Source organism: Gossypium arboreum, chromosome 13 (assembly GCF_025698485.1).
Source record: "Gossypium arboreum isolate Shixiya-1 chromosome 13, ASM2569848v2, whole genome shotgun sequence".
Lineage (NCBI taxonomy): Eukaryota > Viridiplantae > Streptophyta > Magnoliopsida > Malvales > Malvaceae > Gossypium > Gossypium arboreum.
The window spans coordinates 100,973,663-100,999,273 of record NC_069082.1 but is presented as its reverse complement, the minus strand read 5'-3'; the positions used below and the strand labels follow the sequence as shown (position 1 = coordinate 100,999,273).

Genomic DNA, 25,611 nt, shown 5'->3' with positions numbered 1-25,611 from the left:
TGGAAAAATGAGTCTAGTTTCAGGGAAAAATTACAAAACAAATTTTTGAGCTTTGAAACTCAAGATATGATTTTTAAGGCGTCACTGATGCAGTAACCAGCTTGTCTGGAAATTTCTAAATGGACTGTGAAGATAGTTAAACTAAGTTTGTGTGCACCTTGTGTTCGATTCCGGTAACGGACTCGGGTACGGGGTGTTACAGTTCAACTTCATCAGTCATCACAAATACTCGATTTTTATTTCCCAACAATATGCAAAAGAGTTTTCTTTTCTTTTCTTTTCTTTTTTGTTCATATATTAGCAATATGCATATCCTCCTTAGATCCAACTCTTTTTAACAGTCTCTCCAAAAATGATGTTCGGGGAGGCCGCAAACAATTCAGGGAGACATTTTCAGACATTCTTTTTATCCTGTTTAATCAATTTATTTTAGTATAAACTAATGTTGAGACCTTTCAAGTTGGAATTATAATTTTATAACTACTATTTTGCTATTATTATCTCCAAATTTAACTTTATGAGATATTGCTTTAAACCTGATGCACATTGTTGTTGTTTATACTTCGATGATTTTTTAAAGATATTTAATACTATTAATAGTAAAAGAAAATTATTTGAAATGGTGATCTATTACTTGTTTAGCCTATGTGTATTGTTGCTTTTATAGAGCTTGTTTATTAGATTTGGTGTTATCCATTAATAATGATTTAACTTTTAATTTTTAGGTATGTCTTATAACTCAGAACAATGTCATTATTCCTATTCATGTACTGATCTTTCATCACCGATGACTTTCATTCAAGGAAATGAAATTTCCAATGCTCGAGATACTACTCATGAAAGACCAACCCATGAGGAGGCTGAGTTTTTGGATGATGTTGAAGTTGCCACTCATACAAGGAGAAATAGAAATAAGACATCAATTCTTTGGTAGGAACTGACCGTAGTTAAGCTTGCTGATGGGACCAAAAAAGTGCAGTGTAATCACTATAAGATTAAAGTTGCCAAGAACAAGGATGATACAACTACACAATATAAAAGACATTTAGATGATTGTGTGAAAGATCATGTATCTTTAAAAGGACAAGGCAATCTTTTTCTACCACTACAAGCACCTAGATCTAACAGTGCTAGTGGTATCCAGACTAGGAAATATGACCAAGCAAAGATCAGAGAAGTTGTTTCTCACATGATAATGGTTCATGAGTTGCCTTTTGCATTTACTGAGTATGAGCTATTCACTTTGTTGATGAAAATTGCAAGTCCTCACTATGTAAGAATTTCTCATGCTACAGCCAAAGCTGATTGTTGGACAAGTTATGAGGTTGAGAAGAAGAGGTTAAATGGGTTATTGAAGATAGTGGATAGGATTAGCATTACAACTGATATGTGGAAGTTAGGTCAAAAGATTCAATACATAGTCTTGACAGCTCATTTTGTGGACTCGGATTGGAATTTGCAAAAAAAAGTTTTGAACTTTGTTGATATGCCTCCTTTGCATAGTGGAGTTTTTGCATATGACGCATTGTACAAATTCTTACAAGACTAGGATATTGAAGGAAAAGTGTGCTCAATTTTCATGGAAAATGCTTCTTACAATGATGCAACTATAAGGATGTTGAAATATAGCCTTTCATTTCATAAAATGCTTTATTTGAATGAGAATTTGTTTCATGTCAGTTGTTGTGCACACATCTTAAATCTATTGGTGCATGATGGTCTTTTCGAAATTGAAGATGTAATTGATAATGTACGGGAAAGTGTGAAGCACATCAGAACATCCACTGTGCATTTGACTATGTTTAGTGATATAGTTATACAACTTCAGTTGCTAAATGAGAGGTTGATTTTAGATTGTTGTACACGGTAGAATGTAACATATGCTATGTTGTCTTGTGTATTGGAGTTTAAGGATGTATTTCCGCAGTATGCTCAATGTGATGCGAGTTATAAGTATTTGCCAAGTGATAAAGATTGGGTGAGGGTTGAGGAAGTTCGTTCTTTCTTGACACTTTTTAATGAAGTTACCAACATTATCTCAAGTAAACAGTTTAAATATATCTAGCTTTATTTCATTGTTTCTTAATTTTCATTTATGTTATTTAATTAATGCATGGTATTTCCTTTATAAATATTAGGTTCTGAATATCCAACTTCAAATTTATTTCTTCTTGAACTTTGGAGTATCAAAGAGTTATTGATGGAGAAATCTTTGAGTGAGGAACTTTGGATGAAACAAATGACTGACAAAATGCAAAGAAAATTTGATAAATATTGGGGTGAATGCAATTTGTTGATTTCTATTACTGCTATACTAGATCCTAGGAATAAGATGAAATTGATTAACTTCAGTTTTTGTGTTATTTATTTTGAAGAGAAAGCCCCCAGAAAAATTTGCATTGTGCGTGGTAGTCTATATGAGATTTATAAGGAATATGTGAATGAATATGCAACAACTAATGTTGGTACATTAATGGAAAATGATATGCAAGAAAGTGCTGTCAGTAATGCTTCTACCATTAGTAAAATTGACAAGGGAAAAGTTATGACTGGAAGGTCCAGGTTTGTGAGAGTGTTGACACAATTGACAATGTTAAGCCTGAACTAGATATATACTTGGAAGAATGAGTGCTCATTTGTAAGGAAAACTGTGGTGATTTTGATGCCTTAGAGTGTTGGAAGGTTAATAACCTTAAGTTTTGAATTTTATCAAAAATGGGTTGTGAAATATTGTCTATTCCAATTACCACGGTGGCTTCAGCATTTGCTTTTAATGCTCGCGGTAGAGTGATTGATGCATACTATTCATCTTAGGAACTGATATTGTACAAATGTTACTTTATGGTTCTGATTTGTATCAGAACTTTTATGGGTTGAAAAAGAAAGCCAAAGTGAGTAATTTTCAAATATTTGTTCTATTTATTTAATATTTGAAATATTATTTAATTTGGTCATCTAATTTTAATTTTTTATGTAGAGAAAAGTAGAAATTAAAGAGATTTCTTTACTTAGAAGTTAGCATTTTGAAGAATTTCAAAGGTACTTAATTTTAGAGTGTGTACATTTTAGGGTGGTGTTTATGAAAAGTCAATGAGCATTTTAACTTGGTTGGTGTTTGTCCAATAGCTTTGTATTAATATGTTTTTAACTTTTCTGATATGATTATCTTTGTAAGGCAATTATACATTTTAACTAGTTGTACCTTCTATAACCTTATTTTCTTTAAATAATAATAATAATGGATCAAATAAAAGATTTTTTTCTTGTTGCCTTATTGAATTTGATGGGTGAATCTCATGAATTTTTTAATTTGGTGTTTTCAAGATGTGGTATCATTGGATTCATTGTAGGGGAATGTGCTATTTATGTTTTCAACTTTTCTAGTTGGTGTTTACTGCAGCATTTTTGGTCTTGTCTTTTTGAATTGCTTCTCTTGTAATATGTTTTTTTTTGAATCGATCAAACTACTCATTTACAACTTAGTTTTTTATGAAATTACAAATGCCTCATTTAACTTTATAACTGAACAATTCTCATGTTGAAATGTAAGTTTTATTTAGTTGGATTTGTTTTGTTTTATTTAATTTTATTGTTTGTTTGTTTAGTTAACATTCGCAAACATATTCGCGAACGTAAATGAACATGTTTAGGAACGCTAAATGAATCGAGCTCGAAAACAAAGTTCAAACATGATATTAAAAATTCAATGAACATGAACCGATCATGAACAACTTCAAAAATAAACAAACGAACATGAGAATAGCCTTGTTCGTTTGAACCTGGTTCATTTACACTATTAGAAATGAATTATCTATTAGCCAGCTACTTCTTTTTGTGAGTTTTTTTTTTTACAAAGCTGGCGTGATGTTGTTTCCTATCACCATAGGATAAGGGTGGTGTCGCCGTCAATTCAGCCTCTCTCGATTCATTAGAAAAAGCTGGTTGTAGGATGGCTTAGATGTAATGTGCATGCGACCATTTTTAGATAAAAAATAGAAACAATTTACTGCTGTAATTTGTGACAGCATGGAAGATTTGTCACAGCGTATTCTAGCTTTTTATCTTGGTACGATGGCAACGCATGTTGCTAAAGCAATTTCAATGCGCCAAGCTTTGTCATGGATCAAAGCGCAAAATTTTAAGCAACTAATTGTTGAGCTTGATAGCGTGGATGTGTTTAATTTTTTGGCCTCGAAATCTGTTTTTAACTTTGATTTTTTGAATTTATTTTAAACGATTTCTCCATTTTGAAAAAGCAAGATCGTCATGTGTCATTTCAATGGATTCATCGGAGTATCAATAAAGCTGCTTATTCATTGGTTAGGATTCTTATATGCAAACCATACTATGTGGTGATTTGTTCTTTTTTTTGTATACACTGGCTTTTGATTTTGGATAATGATATTTTAATTCTAGAACTTCAGGAGACAATAGGGCAGGGTGTGTGGGGTAAGCTTGCTGACTTAGGTTAGTATGTCCTAGTGTCACGAGGCTAGAACTTAAGTCTAACAAACTGTGTAACCTTCGGTGATTTTTTTGTTTCAAATCTGCCTAAGTTATCCTAAATCTCAAAAGATGATAATTCTCCCAGAAATTCTCTAAGGCACTAAAATAAAGTAGAAGCAACTCAAAAGAGAAAGGAACTTTGATCGCGTTATTTCGTGATAGGTTTTAAATATTTATAATTAATCGTTCTTAAAACTAACTATTATCGTGATGTAGGCAAGTGTGCCTATCGAACAGTAGTATAGTTTTAGCAAGACCGGATTGTCGAACCCAAATGAACTAAAAGTACTAGTAATGACTGTCTTTTTATTATCTAGCCTAAGAATAAAGAGGTTTTGTTTTAACTAACTAATTATCTAAACTAAGAACTCACAGAGAATAGAATTGGGGAATTGTTTTTGGGGAAATCGATTGAATTAAGACAATACCTAAGAAAAAATCCATCTAGACTGTACTTGTTATTCTGGCTCTGAATCGGACGATTTATTCATCCAAATTAAACCAAATCAACCCACCCAAAAATAAAATAAACCCAATATCCCTAAAAAAAAACCAAACCCAAACTAAAAAAAAAACCCTAGCAGCCCAAAAGCCCAATACCTAAAAAACAAAAAAGAAAAAACCCTAGCCTAGCCTAACCCTAGCCGCCCTATGTCAAAACCTGGCCATCGCCTCTGCTGCCACCGCCACTGTCGCATCAACCACCTACTCCTCCACTTGCTCCACTGCCTGCAATGATTAAATTAAGAAAAGACAGTGATTAGAAAAGAAAAAGCATGTAAATGGCTTTAAAAAGCCAAGCCAAAATAGATTTGTAACATTGAGCAATATAGATCAATACCAAAAAGCACTCGATTTTCAGGCAAAACAGTGATTCTAGCAGCGCCAAAATAGAAGAATAATCCTAAATCGAAGAACCAAAATACCAGAAACCAAAACCGAAAGCCTAAGGTGATTTTATTTTATTTATTTCCTATTTTTGAATCTATTCCACACATATATACATATATTAAAAGATTATCAAAAAATACAAAAAATAAATAAATAAAAAACATACCTTTTGTTTTTCGCCACTGTGTCCGGTGGCCCACGACAATGACATGCGTGGCATGACGGTAGGAACACTCGCCGGAGTAGAAGCCCCTGCAGAGAAAAAAAAGGAGAAAGTGAAGTTTTTTTTTTAAAATGGAGGAAGAATAAATTTTTTTTTAAAAAAAAAACTGATTTTTGTAGGCCACGAAAACGACGTCGTTTTGCCCCCTCCGACTCGACCCGACCGGCTCCAGGCCTAGGATCCTCGTGTTTTCATTTGATGGTTTAATTCCGCATTTGGTCCTTCCGTATTTTTCTACTTTTAAATTTCATTTTTTTGGCTTTTAATTTATGCCCAGAAATTTTATTTCTTTTCCAATTGAATCCCTTTGAAGCTGTGCGTTTTGGGACAAGAGGTTATTGCCCGTTTTAGTCCCTCCTGGTTGTTCGCGCATGCGATTTGATCCCCTTCTCTTTTATTTATTTCGGATTTGCCCCAAAATTTTGTTTTCAGATTCAATTACGTCCTTTTTATTACTTTTGATTGTTTTATTACATTATTTATATTATTATTATACTTGTACATGTATTTATTTTATTTTAATATTATTATTACCACTTCTATTATTATTATTATTATTACTATTTTTTACTACCATTATTTTTGATACATATATACATCACTATTTACATTATTACTATCTCTTTTATGTTTATTCTTGTTAATATTGTTATTATAATCTTATTTTATTTCTATTATTCTTATTAATATATTAATATTTTTACCATATTATTATTTCCTATTTTTACATATTATTATTGTTGTTATTAACATATATCATTATCATTAATGTATTATATTCTTTATTATTATTGTTATTACTATTCCTATTATTCCTATATCCTTTTATTATTCCTTCTATTATGTATTATCAATATATTATTACTACTATCGTCACTATTATTATTATTATTATTATTATTATTATTATTGTAACGCCCCAATTTTCGGGAATCCTGTGAATGTTGGCATAGGTTTAATTATGTTAGTGGGCCTCTAGAAAGCCCAAACTTAAGATAGAACCCGATAATTTTAGTTAATTTTTGTTCCATAAGAAAAAAGGGGGTAAAATTATGAAATAGGACCTATGTGAAAATGTTTGAAAATGCTATAGGCTAAATTGAAGTGGCCAAATAAATAGGAGTGCAAAATAGGAGGATTTGCATGACAAACCTCCCATTTTACATGAAGTGGCCAGCCATCATGTTGTTGTAGACAAAATGTACACTTGATATCCATAATTTATGGTAAATATTCCATGATAATGGGTTAGGTAAATGTTTCATGATAATGGGTTAGGTAAATGTTTCATGATAATGGGTTAGGTAAATGTTTCATGATAAGAATTACATGTCTTTTGTATTAAAGAATTAAATGGATGAAATATGAAGTTTTATTAAAAGAAAAAGGGGTGAAAAGAACAAAGTTTTGTCCATCTTTGTTCATCATAGCTGAAAGTTAGAGAAGAGAAAGGAGAGGAGAAAGCTCTTGAGTATTCGGTCATTAGGAGGAGGAAAATTGAAGGTAAGTTCTTGGTACCTTGCTTTTATTTTGAGGTTCATGAGTTCTTCTTGATTCTACCTTAACTCTTGAAGTATATTTTGATTTTTGGTTGTGTTGTGAGCATTTGGTCATGAAGGAAATGGTTGTTGTTTCATGTTCTTTTGATGAAAAATGGAAGATATGTGAAGTTGAGCCAAACAAATGAGCATGCATGTGCCTTAGATGCTAAAGGGAAATCGGCTAACATGTTGTGCTTTAAAATGATGAAATGGGGATTATGCTGAAGTAAAATCATAGATATGTGATGATTGATTGGTGATATACATGTTTAAATAACAAGCATGCAAGTTAGGTGTGAAAGAGTGATTTGGTAATAAATCTGCTTGAGACAGCAGCAGTAACGTGACTTTGGAAAATCACCATAAATTGTGGGAGATGAATTAGAAGCTTAATAAATTATGTAATTAAAGCTTAATGAGTCTAGTTTCAAATGAAATAAACTAGAACATATTTTGAATCCTGTACAATGAGAAATTTGATTCGTAATGAAGAGTGGTCAGATTAGTCAAACAGTGAAACATGGGAAACTTTGAGAAAAATCTGGTATTTATTGGCTAAACCAAAAATTCTGAAAATTTTATGGATAGAAGATATATGAGTCTATTTTCAGGCAAAATTAACGGCACTTGATTTGGAGTTTCGTAGCTCCAGTTATAAATGATTTAGTGACTGTTGCTCAGGAAGATAGCTTGCAGTGAAATTATGATTATGTGGTAAACATTGACAAAAATTTGTTAATGAGTTGCTTATTGATTTCTTATAAGCTTACTATGATCTGTAGGTGTGGTTGACCGAATATTGTAAGGGGTTAATACGTAGTTTGTATTTGAATAGTTAGATTAACGTGTTAGTAATCCAATTGTAGGCGGTTCGTGTGTGGATCTCGTCAGCATATTGTCGCAAACAGGTGTGTAACTAACACCCTCTTTCTTAGTCTAGATCGGCAAAAGTCGAAAAGCCGAAATGCCGAAAACCGGTATTTTGTAGATTTGCGAGTGTGCGAATGCTCGTGAGGTAAATCGATTAATGTTTTTGGTAAGCTGCAATGTTTGGACTGCAAAGTGCATGATTTCTGTGCCCTCGATATTTTTGGGCTTAATGGGCCAAAATTGGAATGATGGGCCAACGGGCCCAATTCGATAAGAACCCTCGGTAGTGATTCTGTTAGTACGTGAAAGGTAGGAATATGCATGAAAACCCTAAAATGGATAAATTACTGAAATACCTTTAAAAGTGGAAATTTTACAGTTTTACCCCTGGGAGATAAATTACCGAAATACCCCTAGGGTTAAATTGACCTAAATGCATGTTTGACTGTTGTTATTTACTGCATGCCATGTTGTTATTATCTGATGCATGGGACTGGGATATTGACGGAGGAAGTACTGAAAGTGGCTTGTCCACGTACTGGAGGCTTTGCCTCAATTTACTGTTAACTGAGCAGCAAGGCTGCAACTGTGGAGTGTTGGGCTGGGTGGGTTGAGCTATTCCCCACATGGAGTGTATGGCTGGTACGGGTGGAGTGTAGTGGTTGGTGGGTTGAGTAGTCTCCCCAAATGGGCTTGCATATGTTTACTGATGTTGCATGTATTTTGAAATAGGCCTATGGGCCATACTGTTATCTGAATAAGGGGCTAAGGCCCAGTTTATTGTAATCTGGCACGGCTCGGCCCAAGACCACTGTTACTTGAATGGGCTTAGGCCCAATGGGCTTGAGCTGACTTGGGCTTTGAATGGGTTTTCCTTACACACTGAGTTTCCCCAAACTCACCCCTTCTTTAACCTTGCAGGTGAGTCTTGATGTGGGTGACTTGGAGCCGGAGGGGATTCAGAGTGGCCATTGTGAACACTTTTGGGTTTGAAAAAGAGACTGGTTTTCTTAAGTTATTGTTAATTACTATTTAAGTTTTGGGTTGTAATAAGACCATTTTAACTTTATTTTCTTCTTTGATTTTCGAGATTATATTATTTTAAACAACTTTAAATTGATGGATAATAATAATTCAAATGGGCTAGACTTAGGCACGATTTCAAAACGATATTTTTTTAAATAACACGATGACACGAATATTCAATTTACCAAAGATAACCACTCAAAGAAATTTCAACTTGTTATAACCAAGTGTGGCAATGGATGTGGACATGTCTAGGATTGGATCCAATCGGAGAGCTTGGTACTTAAGCGACCTTCATGGCTCACTTCCTCTGTTATGGATACCTACCGGTGCCCACTTCCATTCACTTGGTTAGTTTGACAAAATTCGGCTTTTTTAAAACACTAAAAAGGAACACGGTTTTGACTTCAAAGTGGCATGTCGGATTCGCCTTAACGTCTGGGCCGGGTTTGGGGTGCTACAATTATTATTATTATTATTATTATTATTACTTGTTATTATTTTCATAACTATTATTTATACTCTATTATCATTACTTATTATTTTATTATTGTTATCTAATATACTATTATTATCACTATTATTATTTTATTATTGTAACTTAATATTTTTGTCTTCATTATTATTATTATTATTATTAAACTAATTAATTTCATATTGTTATTATATTATATACTTCCCTTTCTATGTTTATTCGCTTTGTACTTTATTACTAATTAACTTAACTTATTAATTATTATTATTACTATTATTACTGTTGTTACTATTTTACTATTGTGTTTTAATATATTCCTAATGTTATTCTTATTTTCATTATTATTATTATTGCTATTATTCTTTATTGTCATGGTTATTATCTTTTTATTTTTATAGCTATTATTTTTTAATATCACTATTATTATATTTAGTTTTATTTTTACTTTTATTATAACTACTACTATTATTATTATGGTCTTTCTTTTATGCATTTACGTTTTTTATATAATACACTGATTTTATTTTATTATTTATTCGTTTATACTCTTATGTAATTTCCAACTTTAAATTTTTATTTATTTATTTTGGTATCATTATTTTGTTCCATATAATACTTATTTATATTTATACCATTATTATTATTTAATCTTTTTAATTATAAGTTTGTTCACACATTTTACATAATATTTATTATTTTATTATCCTTATTATTATTATTATTATTAAAAAAACAATTCCACACTTTGTTTCTTTACTCGTCTGCTTTATTTACTTATCCCCATTTAAAATTAAATTTACACTGTAATTTGCTTTATTATTTCATTTATCATCATATTTATTTCATATTTATTTCGTTATGTTCTCATTATCATTATTTTATTATATATGTCTCTATATATCTCGCAAGTTTATGTTATTCGTCATTATTATTGTGTTTATATCATCACCTTTGTTATTATTATTTTACTATGCATATTAATGCTGCAATTTGTTTTCTCATTTCACCATGCAATTATGATCGCATTAGTCTTTTACTCGACGCATACCATTGTGTTTTCTAAAATAAAACAAGCTTCGTATTTAGAAAATTTGAGAAAATTGTGCCCTAACTTACTGGGTTTCAATTTTTCTCATTTAATCTAAATAACAACATAATCTTCTTAAGTCACAACACGAGTTTTGAAAAAATGCTTATTCTCGAAAATACGAGGTGTTGTGCCCTAACTTACCAGGTATGACATTTTGTTAGCTCGAAATAAGATTTTCACAAGTAAAGGCAATATTCGGTGTTTGGAAATTCGAGGAAACGTGCCCTAACTTATTGGGTTTCGATTTTCCTCGTTTACCCTAACTAACCAAATATCCTTTTAAAAAGGGGTTAAAATATACGAATTTCTGAGTAAAAGGCAAGCTCATTCTCAAAAGTTCGAGATGTCGTGTCCTAACTCACTGGATATGACATTTTGTTGCTTCGAGACGAGAATGTCTTTAACGTTCGAATGTTTTTTTTTACAAAAGGAAGGATTGTGTTTCAAACTTTTTTCAAGTTTTCAATTTTCGATCTTAGGACACTAGTTAATTAACTAGGTACCAATTTTGGGCGTTACGAGGGTGCTAATCCTTCCTCGTACGTAACCGACTCCCGAGCTCGTTTTTCTAAATTTCGCAGACCAAAATCGTTGTTTAAATAAATCAAATCATTTATTAAAAATAACCACTTTTACGAGGTGACCCGATCATACCTCATCAAAAAGGATTGGTGGCGACTCCCTTTTTTTTCATTTTCAAAACTTAAGTCGATTCCTGTTTTTTCAAAAAAATGGTTTCGACAACGTCTAATCCCTAGATTGAATAATTGAGACCTTTCTCTAATTTACACCCTAGGGTTGCATTAACTCGATCTATAAATCCCCTTATTAGGTTTCACCCTAATTTGGCAAAATCTTATCACCCTATGTCTAGGCGCGTAAACAACTCCGCTTAATTATGACAAATGTACTCTTAGACAGGGTCTATTCCTCCTCTGAATAAGAGCTTATCTTGAATCAGTATCCTGGGATATCAAAACAAGAATTAAGAACAAGTTAAATATTTATCATACAATTCAGAAAAATAATAACAAGATTCGTCTTAGGTTTCATTCCCTTTAGGTATTTAGGGGTTTTAGTTCATAACTAAATAAAAAAACATCTCAGAATAATAAAGAATACAAAACATAAAGAAAACCCAAAACTCCTGAAGGGGAAATTGAGGAGAGATCTTTAGTCTTGATGATGGATCCGGCTTCTGAGATGGATCAATCGACTTCCTCAGTGTAATTTCTTACTCCCTCCCTGTGTGTCCCCCTTTCTTCCTTCTCTAGGGTGTATTTATAGGCTTTGGAATGCCTAAGAGTCCTCAAAATTAGCCTTTTCCAAATTGGACTCAACTTGGGCTCGGCAAGGACACGCCCGTGTGTGATTACTTCAGGCTGTGCTCGAGCTTGCTAAATTGACACTGCCATGTGGTCTACCCGTGTGAGGAGGTCCAAGCCGTGTTGATTTCGTACTTTGGCCCATTTTCTCCGTTTTTGGCCAGTTTCTCATTCCTTTCGCTCTTCTATGCTCTCCTAAGTATAAAACATGAAATTAAAGCATTAGGAGCATCGAATTCACCAATTCTATTGGAAAATCATCCATAAAATACGTTAAGCATTGGGTAAAAATATGTATAAATTACGGTTTATCAAATACCCCCACACTTAAGCATTTGTTTGTCCTCAAGCAAAATTCTCAACTCATAATCAAAATAAATTCTTCTCAATTTATAATTTCTATTGATAATATCTCAATATAATCCATAAGTAATCATACATTGAGAATTCAATTAAAAGAACATCACAGTTTCAATCAATCCAAGTTCAGTATTGAATCATGCAAACATAGGTGTCTCCCCTCACCTAAGTAATTACCTTTGATTCAGAATACCACAGAGTTTCACATCCTCACTAAAGATTCACTCAAATCACTCGATGTGTTTAAGGATAATAAATGAAGCACTCAATAGTCAATAATGAAAAGTCATTACCATAGGCTTGCATGAAAATCAAATTTCCACCACTATAATTTAAGATGATACATCAATCAAAAGGTCTTTAGAGGGTTGTAATGAGGCTTGGTTAGGGGGTGTGGTCATAAGCTGAAAGAAAGGGTTAGAATCGAGATTGAGTTGAAAAATTACTTAACTAGAAAAATATTTAATCATCACTTACATACAACATAACTCATTCTCTGACTATGGAATTTAAATACTGAAGCTTACAAATAGAAGATCACTATTAATATGTATACATGTTTTTTTTTTAAGAACAAGTTAAATAACATAGACTACCTATTAAGAACAAGACATAGCTAGGCAATTTATTCAACTCAAATCTCGACAAAAATAGGGATTAATTTAGGGGGATTTCAACAATAATGGGTTAAGAGTTAATATTAAGGGTAATACAAGAAATGGCTTGTTAGGCTCAAGGGGGTTTACTAGGGGTTAATCGTGGAGGTAGGATTTTCATGGCATGAATGGTTTAATCCTAAGTGCCTTAATCATTTTGACATATCAAATCAAATGGTGTGGTCTTGACATGTATAATCAAGCAAGTTCTAGAATAATAGTTCAATACTGACACACTCAAAGCAATAATAAAAGTGAGCATGAAAGAATTAATAGATGCTCAAAAGGCTCAAGAATCTCACAAAAATTATGGCTTTTTGATGTTTAAAACTCGTAAATTCTAACTCAAAGTAATACCTAAACTTTGGGGAAACAACTTAAAATTTTAAATTCTTAAAAATCAACTTATCATGCTTGATTCTCTAATGTCTTGAGGTTTAAACAATCAATGCATAAATGCCTATGTTTTAATTCAATATATATCAATCAACGTCATAAATCAATCAAAATTTATCCTAAATACGATATGGGAGCTTTCCAAGAGAACAAGGCAGTCATTCAGGGATTTTTCTGATAATGAATTAAATACCCCCCACACTTAAGATGTACATTGCCATCAATGTACAAAGATAGATATTAGAATATAGAAATAAGATAGGGAGAGAAGTGAATCTTCCTGTATGATGAATTCCTCGAACTGGAGTTTTGGAGAGTAATCAGTGTGAGAGTGGATGAGGATACTCCGGCGGTGGTAGAGGTTTATTAGTCCATATGTCTTGCACCAAAAGAATATTATATCTAGTGGTAGCTATGGTCGTGGTCGATCAGGATATGGTAGTTGTGGAGAACCTTTACCGTTAGAGTTTTTAGTTCTTATGCAATGATGAGCTTAAGAGTTCTATATAACTGTGATAAAATCAGGAACTTTTTAGGGGATATTAGGAAGAATAATTACTCATAAGGAAATAACCGAAATTGATAATTAAAAATAAAATTCTAAAATATAATAAAAATAAAAAGTAGTTTTAATAAAAATTAAAAACATAAAATAATAAATAAAGGTTTTTAAACATCTTTATCGCTGGATGGTTCGCGAGGTGAGACTGGTGATGAGATGTGGAGGTGCTGACAAATCTACTGTAGAGTAGCATCAATGTTGTCAAATCGTTGAAGATACTGCTGCTCGAATCGAGTGAGGTGCTCAGAGATGTCAGCATATGAAGCCGCTGCATGAACTGGACGAGAGGGTGGTGGTGGCTGAGTCGGTGGGTCCTGGTGCTGTGGAGGGACATCATCAGGAATGTCGTCGTAGGCCTCCTCCTCGGTAGATTGGGTGAGACGATATTGAGGAGGGTAGGTTCCTCGGCGCTTTTCGATCATCATCATGCTAAGCATGCTCGAGATGCCTTGTGGAGACATCTGGCCAATGAGGGTTAAGGATGATTCTTGGGTTGCGGTGCTGAGGAGCCCGAAGTGTCGAGCCAATTGAGTAACATAGGGGCCACTGGAGATGACCTCCTTCCTATGCCGCTCCGTCTGGTGCTGAATCGCGAGAGTGATGAAATAGGCAAGGTTGATGATGTGCCCGTGCAACATACACCATAAAAAGTAGGCGTCACGCGGTGTTTGAGTAAAATACACACAAGGTGTTTGAGTAAATGCTCTCAAATATATTCTTTAACTATCAATGAGATGATTATAAATAAGGAGAGAATGCCTCTATTTATAATTGAGCTCCCCTATATCTAACGATATAGATTGAATTACATCAACGATTAAGATCAATGCCTATCTATAAGATAAGAGTTCAAAAGGATTTAAACTCTATACATCTTTACCCTTTAAGATTTACAATAATTACCTTGGTAACTCTACTTTTACCGGAGTGTTTCACTGGGCCACTTATGCTTCAAGTAGATGGGCTTCTCCATGTGTTCCATGAATCAGGACAGTTTATGTAGGTCAAATGAGCGCTATTTAATTAGTTGACATCCATGGGACATTCTATGTGCATTCATCACGAGTTTTGATTCATGGCCCGTGACATTCTCTCTCACCCATTCTTGTAAAGCCTTCGTCCTATCCTTGGAATGACACTAGTTTGACTTGTCTTGGATGTAACACCCCCAACCCGTAACCGACATTGAATTAGGGTTACGAGGCATTACCAGACAGATAGAACATTTCAGACCAATTCAGAATCACATATATTATTTAATATCATTTCATAAGCAATCATCTCTTAAGATGGTCTACGAGACCAAAAGCATACATTTAAGAATGGTTAGAGCCAAACCGAACACATTCATAAAATTTAGAACATAGAAAAATTTTCAATTCTGTTGAGGTCACACTCCCGTGTAACCAGGCCGTGTGCCTCACACGGGCATCAAACACACCCATGTAAACCAATCGTGCCAAAATAGGGTAATCATACTGACTTTCACCCATGGCCAATAGGCATGCCCGTGTGCTATGGTCGTGTGATACTTGGCTAGCTACTGACTTTAGCCCATGGCCACATGACACGCCCGTGTCCCCTGATCGTGTGGCACCATGCAGGCTTAATTTAAGCCAATTTGCCACCCCTTTTTGGGTCCAATCCTACAAGGCAATAATATACAACATTCATTCCAAAATTTCCAACCATTTCCATGCTTAAGAATGACCAAAACACATTAGAACTTAGCACATTACAAGTATACACTAGAACTATACACATACTTATCATTTGTTAGCCAACTCCCATGGCATAATATATACACAACAAAACTTATATACATAGACCTTCTAGCCTATACATGCCATACTTTAAAATGTGTACACTTTCAAAAGTACCAAAATGAGATTGATAGTGTGGTGATGATCCTCGACTATCCTCGAGCCTTCAGTAGCTACGATAACTGTAAAACAGACAGTAAATACACAGAGTAGGCTACAAAGAGCTTAGTAAGCCAAATACAATTGGTCTAACTACTAAATCATATAAGTACAATTCAACCATATAGATTCATAACCATTTCATAAAATAATTCATAAACTTAACCATGCTCCTTTGTTTGCATATATGTCACGCTTCAATTCCATACATATTTCATAGAGACAAAATTTTTCATATTTAGAAATTTAGTACGATACAAACGTACCTGCATAGATTATACATTTCATATACTCAATTTCAGATTCGTATGCTATCATCAGATTGGTCAAAAACAATACAGATGCTCATAAACAAGTACAATGTCGACGTCCTGGACATGGTCTTACATGTAATTCAATATCGATGCCTTTATCACAGACAGGGTCTTACATGAAATCAGATACGATGCCGATGTCCCAGACATGGTCTTACTTGTAAATCTCAATTGAGGCCTGTGTCCCAGACACGGTCTTACACGATGTCTCAGACAGATGTCAACTTTGCTTAGGAACATACAAAGCTTTTCAAATATTATCATATTATCATACTTTACTCCAAAGATATTCATCAGGCACTCAAGGCCATCCAATACAGATTGCAGTTTGTATGTGCAGAATTTATTTCAAATAGCACGTAATTGTAATTTGACTTACCTCAGACAGATTTCGTACGGAACGAGTCGACTATTCGACTATTTTAGACTTTCCTCGATCTAAGTCCGATTTTCTTTGTTCTTGATCTAATGCAATACAAATTCAACCATTCAATAATTCATTTCATTCAATATAATCCATATACACATATTTAGGGCACTTTGCATTTTAGCCCTTACATTTTCACATTTTGACAATTTAGTCTATTTTTCACAAAATCACAAATATGCAAAATTCACCAAGACTATAGCTTGGCTGAATACACATGGCTTCCATACCAACCCAAATAACATATTTAATTCACAATTTAGTGCTTCAAAACCTCATTTTCATAATTTGGTCCAAATAGCTTGATTTCATCAAAAACTCAAAGACAAAACTTATGAACCATCTACCAAGCCTTCATAATTCATTCAAAAACATTACAAAACTCATGACATCAAGAATGACATTGTAACACCCCGAACCCGAGACCGTCGCCGGAGTCGAACACGAGGTGTTAACAGACTTCAAACCACTTATTGAGAATTTCCCAGACAAGCTGCCAATCTGTGTACTAGTCGCTTCAAAAATCATAACTTCAGTTTTACAACTCGAAAATCAGTTTCGTAATTTTTCCCTGAAACTAGACTCACATTTCCATCTACATATTTTTTTCTAGAATTTTTGGTTGAGCCAATTAGTACAGTTTATTAGTTAAAGTCTCCCATGTTATGGGGGTCGACTACACTGACCTTCGTGCGTTACAACTCGAATAACTCCCTGTGCCGGGCTTCAATACTGATGTCGTTTGTTCCTATAGAAACTAGACTCAAATAGGAATTTATACATATATGGTATGACTCCTAATTATCTCTGGTTAATTTATAATGAATTTTCAAAGTCGGAACAGGGAATCCAGAAACCGTTCTGGCCCTGTTTCACGAAAACCCAAATATCTTTTAACATACAACTCATATGACCGTTTCGTTTCTTCCATATGAAAATGGATTCATCAAGGTTCATTTACATAATTTAATCACTATTTAATTCCATTCCTACTATTTTTAGTGATTTTTCACATCCACGTCACTGTTGCTGCCAGCATCTATTTCTAGGGTAGACTTTCTCTAACACATAGTTTCTATGATTCAACCACCCCTTTTTCATATATAGTCCAAAATATAATCATGATGACCCATTCTAATGGCTGGTCATTGCCAAACATTTCCGTGCTTCTTAATGAGCATATACATACCAAATGATTATAACATTATGCTCAAAACATTTATACGCCATTTTCGTATGGCTATTCAAAATTTTACATACCAAGTTCAAACAAAACATAATAGCCTATACATACCGTAATGTACTCCAAGACCAACTACGAAGAAAATACCAAAAGTTGTTAGCCGGTGTGATGACTTCGATGACGGTCCCGAATACGCAAAAAGTCGAGTCCAAGAAACCTAAAATAGGTGACAAGCAAACACCGAATGAGTATATAACTCAGTAAGTCATAAGCAATGCACTAACAACCATTAATAACATTATCGCAAGAGGAAACAAAATGGAACGAGGCTAATTACTCCATTCAAACCGAACTATACCATAGTTCCTTAGACCTTCGATTCAATCATACATCTACATGACCTTTCACTCATTCCGCGATAATTCTTATGTACGTGACTTCAATTTACATTGTCACATAGGTTCAAACTTACCAAGCTCAACTCCAAATATAAACATAGCGCCTATTAGCCATGAACTCAAGGTACTTACCCGACCCGCTGTCCGTGGTCAACTCAATAATGTCGCACACTCGGTGTCAATAGTGATTCAAAAGCATATAGTGAGTCTGCACACTCGATGCTATATAATCAACTCGCACACTTAGTGCTATATGATCAAACTCGCACACTTAGTGCTGTACAAATTTTAAACCCGCACACTTAGTGCCATTCTCATGATCACAAATGTTTATACCCGCACACTTAGTGCGAAATCAACAACTCAATACTTCTCACCTCTTTTCTTTTCATTCAATACTTTCATCACCACATACATACATGTATATAAATTTATCATTCCTTTCGGCATAATTACATAGACATTATGTCTATTTAAATCAATACAAAATATATGCTTAGTGACCTACCTTGTGTTGGGTAAAACAGTCCAAGTCACTACTCGATGACCTTCGTCTTTCCCTTGCTTGATTCTCCTTCTTTAACTCCTTGAGCTTAATCAATAAATCAACTAGTTTAACCATCTTGCTAAACATTCATAATTCAATTACACATGCATATGTATGTTTTATATTCGCAACCATCCTCACTTATTACCCATTTAGTCAATTATCTAAGCCAAGATAAGGCTTCAATACGGTTGCCTCTAACCGAATACATGCACACCAATCTACTTCATTTGGCGAATATGCATGTCTATGTTGAGGCCAATTTTACACTTAATACCACACAAAACAGCATACATTTTACTAACTAACGCATTACATATTGTAGCTCAATACACATCTCTCATTTACTACATAACCAAACATCATCACAAGCAAATATACACCTTGAAATAGTATATATGTCATACCAATTCATCATGTGCAAACACATATTCATGTAGGTGCAAGGGCGAATCTCAAGTTGTTTATATCCAAATATAAACACATATCCAAAGCTCAAATCTTACCTACCATGCAACATGCATGAATCATACTTATGGATATACCATGACCGAATACATCACAACACCATAATTTTGGTCATGATTAAGCAAAGAACTTAATGTCTTACTCAAAAATACTAAAAAGAAAGTCCAAGAGCCATCAATCCCCATCACATATACCATTAACAAGCTTCATATTTAACATGCAATGGCATTAACACAAAATCCACCTTGGCCAAATACCATCCCCATGATATAACAAAGATTTGAACCATGGGCTAATAAGAACATCAAGCTAGTAACTAAAAACATGCATGAATCTCATGGCACAACCTCAAACATACCTTAATCTTGATGCAAGTATAGCCAAACCCTTCCTAATCCTCTTCTAAACCAAACATGAAGCAAAAATTCCCTCTTCTTCCTTAGGATTTTCGGTCAAGAGAGAATGAAAGGATGATCAATTTTTTTTTCTTTTCTTTTCTTCAATACACGGCAATAGGGGGGGTTCACTCACACACATTTTTTTTCATTCTTTATTACCCATGCTTATTTGTTTATTTCTTTTCTCCCTAATGCACCAACAAAACATGTCTATGACATGTTTTGCCCATCCCTCATTGTCATGGCCGGCCACCTCTTATAAAAATAGGGATATTTGACATGCAAGGCCATTGTTTTGCATGCATGCTTTAATTAGTCATTACACATTCCCCCATCATACTTCCAAAGTTTTCTACTAGGTTCTTTCTAGTGAAATTCACATTTAGAACTCTAAATCAAAACATCAAAAATGTCACACATGAGTTAACACATATTATAGGCAATAAAATAAATATTAAATTATTTTTATGCCTCGGTTTTGTGGTCCCGAAACCATATTCCGACTAGGGTCGTTTTAAGGCTGTCACAACTCTCCCCCACTTAAGAAATTTTCGTCCCCGAAAATCTTACCGGTAAATAGATTTGGGTATCGCTCTTTCATAGAGTTCTCGGGTTCCCAAGTAGCTTCTTCTATCCCGTGTTTGAGCCATAACACCTTCACTAGTGGAACCCTTTTGTTTCGCAATTCCTTCACTTCACGAGCTAGGATACCAATCGGTTCTTCTTCATAACTCATATCGGCTTGAATTTCAACCTCTGATGGACTAATTACGTGCGACGAATCGGATCTATAGCGTCGAAGCATCGAAACATGAAAGACGTCGTGAATCTTTTCAAGTTTAGGGGGCAAAATCAGACGATACGCAACTGGACCGACTCGTTTGGATATCTCATATGGCCCGATGAACCTCGGACTCAATTTGCCCTTGCGCCCAAATCTGAGTATCTTTTTCCAAGGCGAAACTTTAAGAAACACTTTATCTCCCACCTTATACTCAATGTCTTTTCGTTTCAGATCCACGTACGACTTCTGACGATCGGAGGCTATCTTGATTTTCACGGATTACTCTTACTTTCATTCAGATCTTTAATCAAATCCACTCAAAAATTTTGCTCTCACCGAGCTCGGTCCAAAACAATGGTGTACGGCATTTATGCCCGCATAAGGCCTCGTAAGGCGCCATCTTAATATTTGATTGAAAACTATTGTTGTGCGAATTCAATCAAAGGTAAATATCGTTCCCATGAACCACTTGAACTCGAGGATGCAACATCTCAACATATCCTCAAGCATCCGAATTATTCGCTTGGATTGACCATCGGTTTGGGGGTGAAAGGCGGTCTGAAATGCAACTTGGTACCCAAAGCTTCTTGCAATTTCTTCCAAAATCGCGAGGTGAACCTCGGATCTCTATCGACACAACAAGATTCCGTGTAATCTCACAATCTGAGAAACGTACAATTCAGCTAGTTTATCCAATGAAAATCCGTGACGACAGGATAAAGTGAGCCGACTTAGTCGGTCTATCAACAACAACCCAAATCGCATCCTTCTTACTAGTCGACAATGGCGGCCGGACACAAAGTCCATTGTGACTCGATCCCATTTCCATTCGGGTATCATGATCGGTTGAAGTAACCTCAAGGCACTTGATGTTCCGCTTTCACTTGTTGACATATTAAACATCTCGAAACAAAGTCGGAGATGTCTCGTTTCATACCATGCCACCAAAACCGACATTTCAAATCATTGTACATCTTCGTACTCCCCGGGTGAATTGACATTCGGCTACAATGAGCTTCGCTCGAAATCATCGAAATGAGTTCGAATTTCTTGGAACACACAAACAATTTCTAAACCTCAAACAATCGTCATCATCAATTTGAAACTCCGATTCCTTGTTCGAACACACTCAAATTGTTTTGCAACCAACTCATCGTCAACTTTACGAGCTTCGCGAATTTGATGAGTCAATAATGGTTTGGCCTTTAATTCGGCTATTAACACATTGTCGGGTAGGATAGACAAGTGTACATTCATTGCTCGTAAAGCAAACAGTGATTTCCGGCTTAAGGCGTCCGCAACCACATTAGCCTTTCCCGGGTGATAATCAATGACCAGCTCATAATCTTTCAACAACTCAAGCCAACGTCTTTGTCTCAGATTTAAGTCTCTTTGAGTCATTAAATATTTGAGACTTTTGTGATCCGAAAATACATGGCACTTCTCACCAAATAAGTAATGTCGCCATATTTTCAAGGCGAATACGATGGCAGCTAATTCGAGATCATGGGTCGGATAATTTTTCTCATGTGGCTTTAATTGTCTCGACGCATAGGCCACAACTCGCCTTCTTGCATCAATACGCAACCTAACCCAAGTAGGGAGGCATCACTATAGATGACAAACTCTTTGTCGATTCGGGCATATTAGTAATCTTGAGCTTCCGTCAAATGAGTTTTCAATTGGTCGAAACTTTTACGACACTTTTCCGTCCATTCAAACTTGACATCTTTACAAGCGGTTTAGTCATGGGTGTGGCTATCATCGAGAATCCTTTTACAAACCGTCGGTAGTAACCGCAAGTCCCAAAAGCTCGAACCTCGGTAATATTTCTTGGAGGCTTCCAGTTAAGTATGGCTGAAATTTTGCTCGAATCGACTCGAATACCGATCGGGATACCACATGACCCAAGAAGCTAACCTCTCTAACCGAACTCACACTTGCTGAACTTAGCATATAACCGCTATCCCGTAAAATTTGCAACACTAATCTCGTGTGCTCCACATGTTCGGTCTCATCTCTTGAATAGACCAAGATGTCGTCAATGAACACAACTACGAACCGATCCAAATACGGTCTCAAGATCCGATTCATCAAATCCATAAATACTGCAGGGCATTAGTGAGCCCAAGCGGCATCACTAAGAACTCGTAGTGACCATATCTCGCTCAAGGCGGTTTGGGTATGTCCGAATCCCGAATTCATGAATCGATAATAGCCTAGATCTCAAATCTATTTTTGAAAACACTGAGGCTCCCTTCAGTTGATCGAACAAATCATCGATACGCGGTAACGGATATTTGTTCTTTATTGTCACTTTATTAAGCTGACGATAGTCGATGCACAACCTCATGGTTCCGTCCTTCTTTTTCACAAACAACACTGGTGCACCCCAAGGTGTAAAACTTGGTCGAGCCAAACTCTATCCGTCAACTCTTGCAACTGAGCTTTCAATTCTTTCAACTCGGTTGGTGCCATACGATACGGAGCTATCGAAATTGGCGTAGTCCCAGGTACAAGCTCAATACCAAACTCTACTTCCCGAACAAGTGGTAAACCCGGTAATTCTTCAGGAAAAACATCCGGGTATTCACAAACCACCGGCACCGATTCGGGTTTCTTTTCCAATTCCTTATCATCAAGTACATACGCAAGGTATGCTTCGCACCCCTTTCTTACATGTTTCTGGGCCAACATTGTTGATATTACAACTGGCAACCCCTTTAAGTCAAGAGACTCAACTCGGATTATCTCGTTATTCGCAAGACCTCAAATCAATAGTCTTGCTTTTGCAATTCACAACCGCATCATGCACGGTCAACCAATCCAAACCAAGAATAACATCAAATTCATCAAGCGGCAAAAGCATCAGTCCGCCGGAAGCGGGACCCTCGGATTACTAGGGACATTTCTTGCACACTTTGTCGACAAGCACGTAACGACCCAAGGGATTTGACACCGAATTACGAACTCAAGAGACTCAATAGGTAAAGTCTTCTTTGGATGCTAAGGTTTCGCATATATAAGAATGAGTAGAACCGGGGTCAATCAAAGCAATCACATTAGTATCAAAGAGAGTGAAAGTACCGGTGATAACATCGGGGAGGATGCTTCCTCTCGTGCACGGATGGCATATGCCCTAGCAGAGTACGGGTCTCGAGATAGAACAGCCAGTATCGGTGGCCCCTCTCGACTACCACCCCTACCTCCTGAAATTCTTGGTGGTCTACCTCTAGTCATCATTCCACTAGGTCTTGCACCTTGCATCCTATTCTTCTCATCAAGCTTCGTGCAATCTCTAATGAAGTGGTCCTTCGAACCGTATCCGTAACAAGCCCTATTGGTAGACTTACCCCAACATTCACCTATGTGTCTTCTCCCACATTGGGGGCATTCAGGTTTTTCTTGACGGTTATTGCCCACACTAGCTACCGAAGTAGCTCGGGAGTCCGTCAATGGTCATGCTCTAATGGAAATTCCCGCAGTCGTCCTCGATTTATTGGTGTCCTCCCTGAACTTCTTTACAGCCGAGAACGGAGCTTTACCCGTCGATCTTTTGCGATAGTCTCTAGCTTCAAATTCAGCCTTCTTCTTCTCCTTTCCAAGTTCCTCGCCTTGCGTGCTCATTCAACTAGTGTTACGAATTCTTTTATCTCCAAAATACCCACTAGTAGCTTTAGATCTTCATTCAATCCTTCTTCAAACCTCTTGCACATAGCAACCTCATCAGCCACACACTCCGGGCATACCGATCGAGTCTTACGAACTCATGTTCAGATTCGAGATCTTGTCATACGACCTTGCTTGAGTTCCAAGAATTTCTTACGCTTTTGATTGATGAACCGTTGACTAATATATTTCTTTCGAAACTCCGTTTGAAAGAAATCCCAAGTAACTCGTTCGTTTGGAACTATGGAAATCAAGGTCCTCCACCAATAGTAGGTTGAGTCTCGCAACAAGGATATAGCACACTTTAGACATTCATCGGTGTGCATGATTCATCAAACACCCGAATGGTGTTATCAAGCCAGAACTCGGCCCTTTCGGCATTATCAGTAACTATGGCCTGAACTCTTCAGCCCGCTTCCTAATCAAGTCTACAGGTGGCTTACTCAGCCTTACAGGTCGATGGCGATGGCATTACTGTGCTCTTGGGGTGGATTATTCAAATTGGAATTGTTGGACAATAGGATTGGTTCGGGCATATTATGCGACCCACTCATTCATCATGGTAAAGAAGGCTTGTCTAGCCCCCTCACCCTGATTATTCGCAGATGACTGAGGTTCAAAAGGCGGCGTCCCTTGTGCAGGAGCAGCCGATACACTTTCAACGTCATCCGCCAAGGTTCTCTCTACACCGGGATCCATTTACTAATCAAAACAATAATTTTAACCGTCAGAAGTCATCACACATTTAAACATTAACATTAAGGCATGTATAGCTAGACTCATACGTGCTATGGTATTCCTAGAACCGACTAAACCATAGCTCTGATACCAATAAAATTGTAACACCCCGAACCCGAGACCGTCGCCGGAGTCGAACACGAGGTGTTAACAGACTTCAAACCACTTATTGAGAATTTCCCAGACAAGCTGCCAATCTGTGTACTAGTCGCTTAAAAAATCATAACTTGAGTTTTACAACTCGAAAATCAGTTTTGTAATTTTTCCCTAAAACTAGACTCACATTTCCATCTACAGATTTTTTTCTAGAATTTTTTGTTGAGCCAATTAGTACAGTTTATTAGTTAAAGTCTCCCATGTTACGGGGGTCGACTACACTGACCTTCGTGCGTTACAACTCGAATAACTCCCTGTGCAGGGCTTCAATACTGATGTCGTTTGTTTCTATAGAAACTAGACTCAAATAGGAATTTATACATATATGGTATGACTCCTAATTATCTCTGGTTAATTTATAATGAATTTTCAAAGTCGGAACAGGGAATCCAGAAACCGTTCTGGCCCTGTTTCACGAAAACCCAAATATCTTTTAACATACAACTCATATGACCGTTTCGTTTCTTCCATATGAAAATGGATTCATCAAGGTTCATTTACATAATTTATTCACTATTTAATTCCATTCCTACTATTTTTAGTGATTTTTCACATCCACGTCACTGTTGCTGCCAGCATCTATTTCTAGGGTAGACTTTCTCTAACACATAGTTTCTATGATTCAACCACCCCTTTTTCATATATAGTCCAAAATATAATCATGATGACCCATTCTAATGGCTGGT

At 35.7% G+C, this 25,611-nt stretch overlaps 1 protein-coding gene and 1 long non-coding RNA gene across 2 annotated transcripts; both read left to right on the top strand.

Annotated features, from left to right (window-relative positions):
* Positions 1-787: 787 nt before the first annotated feature.
* On the top strand, positions 788-2,608 carry LOC108462060 (zinc finger BED domain-containing protein RICESLEEPER 2-like). Its single transcript, XM_017762059.1, has 5 exons — positions 788-883; positions 980-1,527; positions 1,681-1,750; positions 1,913-2,042; positions 2,139-2,608. The coding sequence occupies exons 1-5, from the start codon at positions 788-790 to the stop codon at positions 2,606-2,608; spliced, it is 1,314 nt and encodes a 437-aa protein (XP_017617548.1).
* A 4,361-nt stretch (positions 2,609-6,969) lies between these two features.
* LOC128286877 (uncharacterized) lies at positions 6,970-9,158 on the top strand. The gene is made up of 3 exons (XR_008277541.1): positions 6,970-7,123; positions 8,028-8,069; positions 8,953-9,158. It is a non-coding gene; the product is annotated as an uncharacterized LOC128286877 (long non-coding RNA).
* Positions 9,159-25,611: the final 16,453 nt, after the last annotated feature.

What these genes read in the sequence shown, in the direction of transcription:
- LOC108462060 (XM_017762059.1), top strand. Translation starts at nt 788, where the DNA reads ATGACTTTCATTCAAGGAAATGAAATTTCCAATGCTCGAGATACTACT. An exon ending in GTTTTTGCATATGACGCATT is followed by an intron (nt 1,528 to 1,680) that starts GTACAAATTCTT and finishes GTTTCATGTCAG; the next exon opens with TTGTTGTGCACACATCTTAA. An exon ending in AGTTACCAACATTATCTCAA is followed by an intron (nt 2,043 to 2,138) that starts GTAAACAGTTTA and finishes TATAAATATTAG; the next exon opens with GTTCTGAATATCCAACTTCA.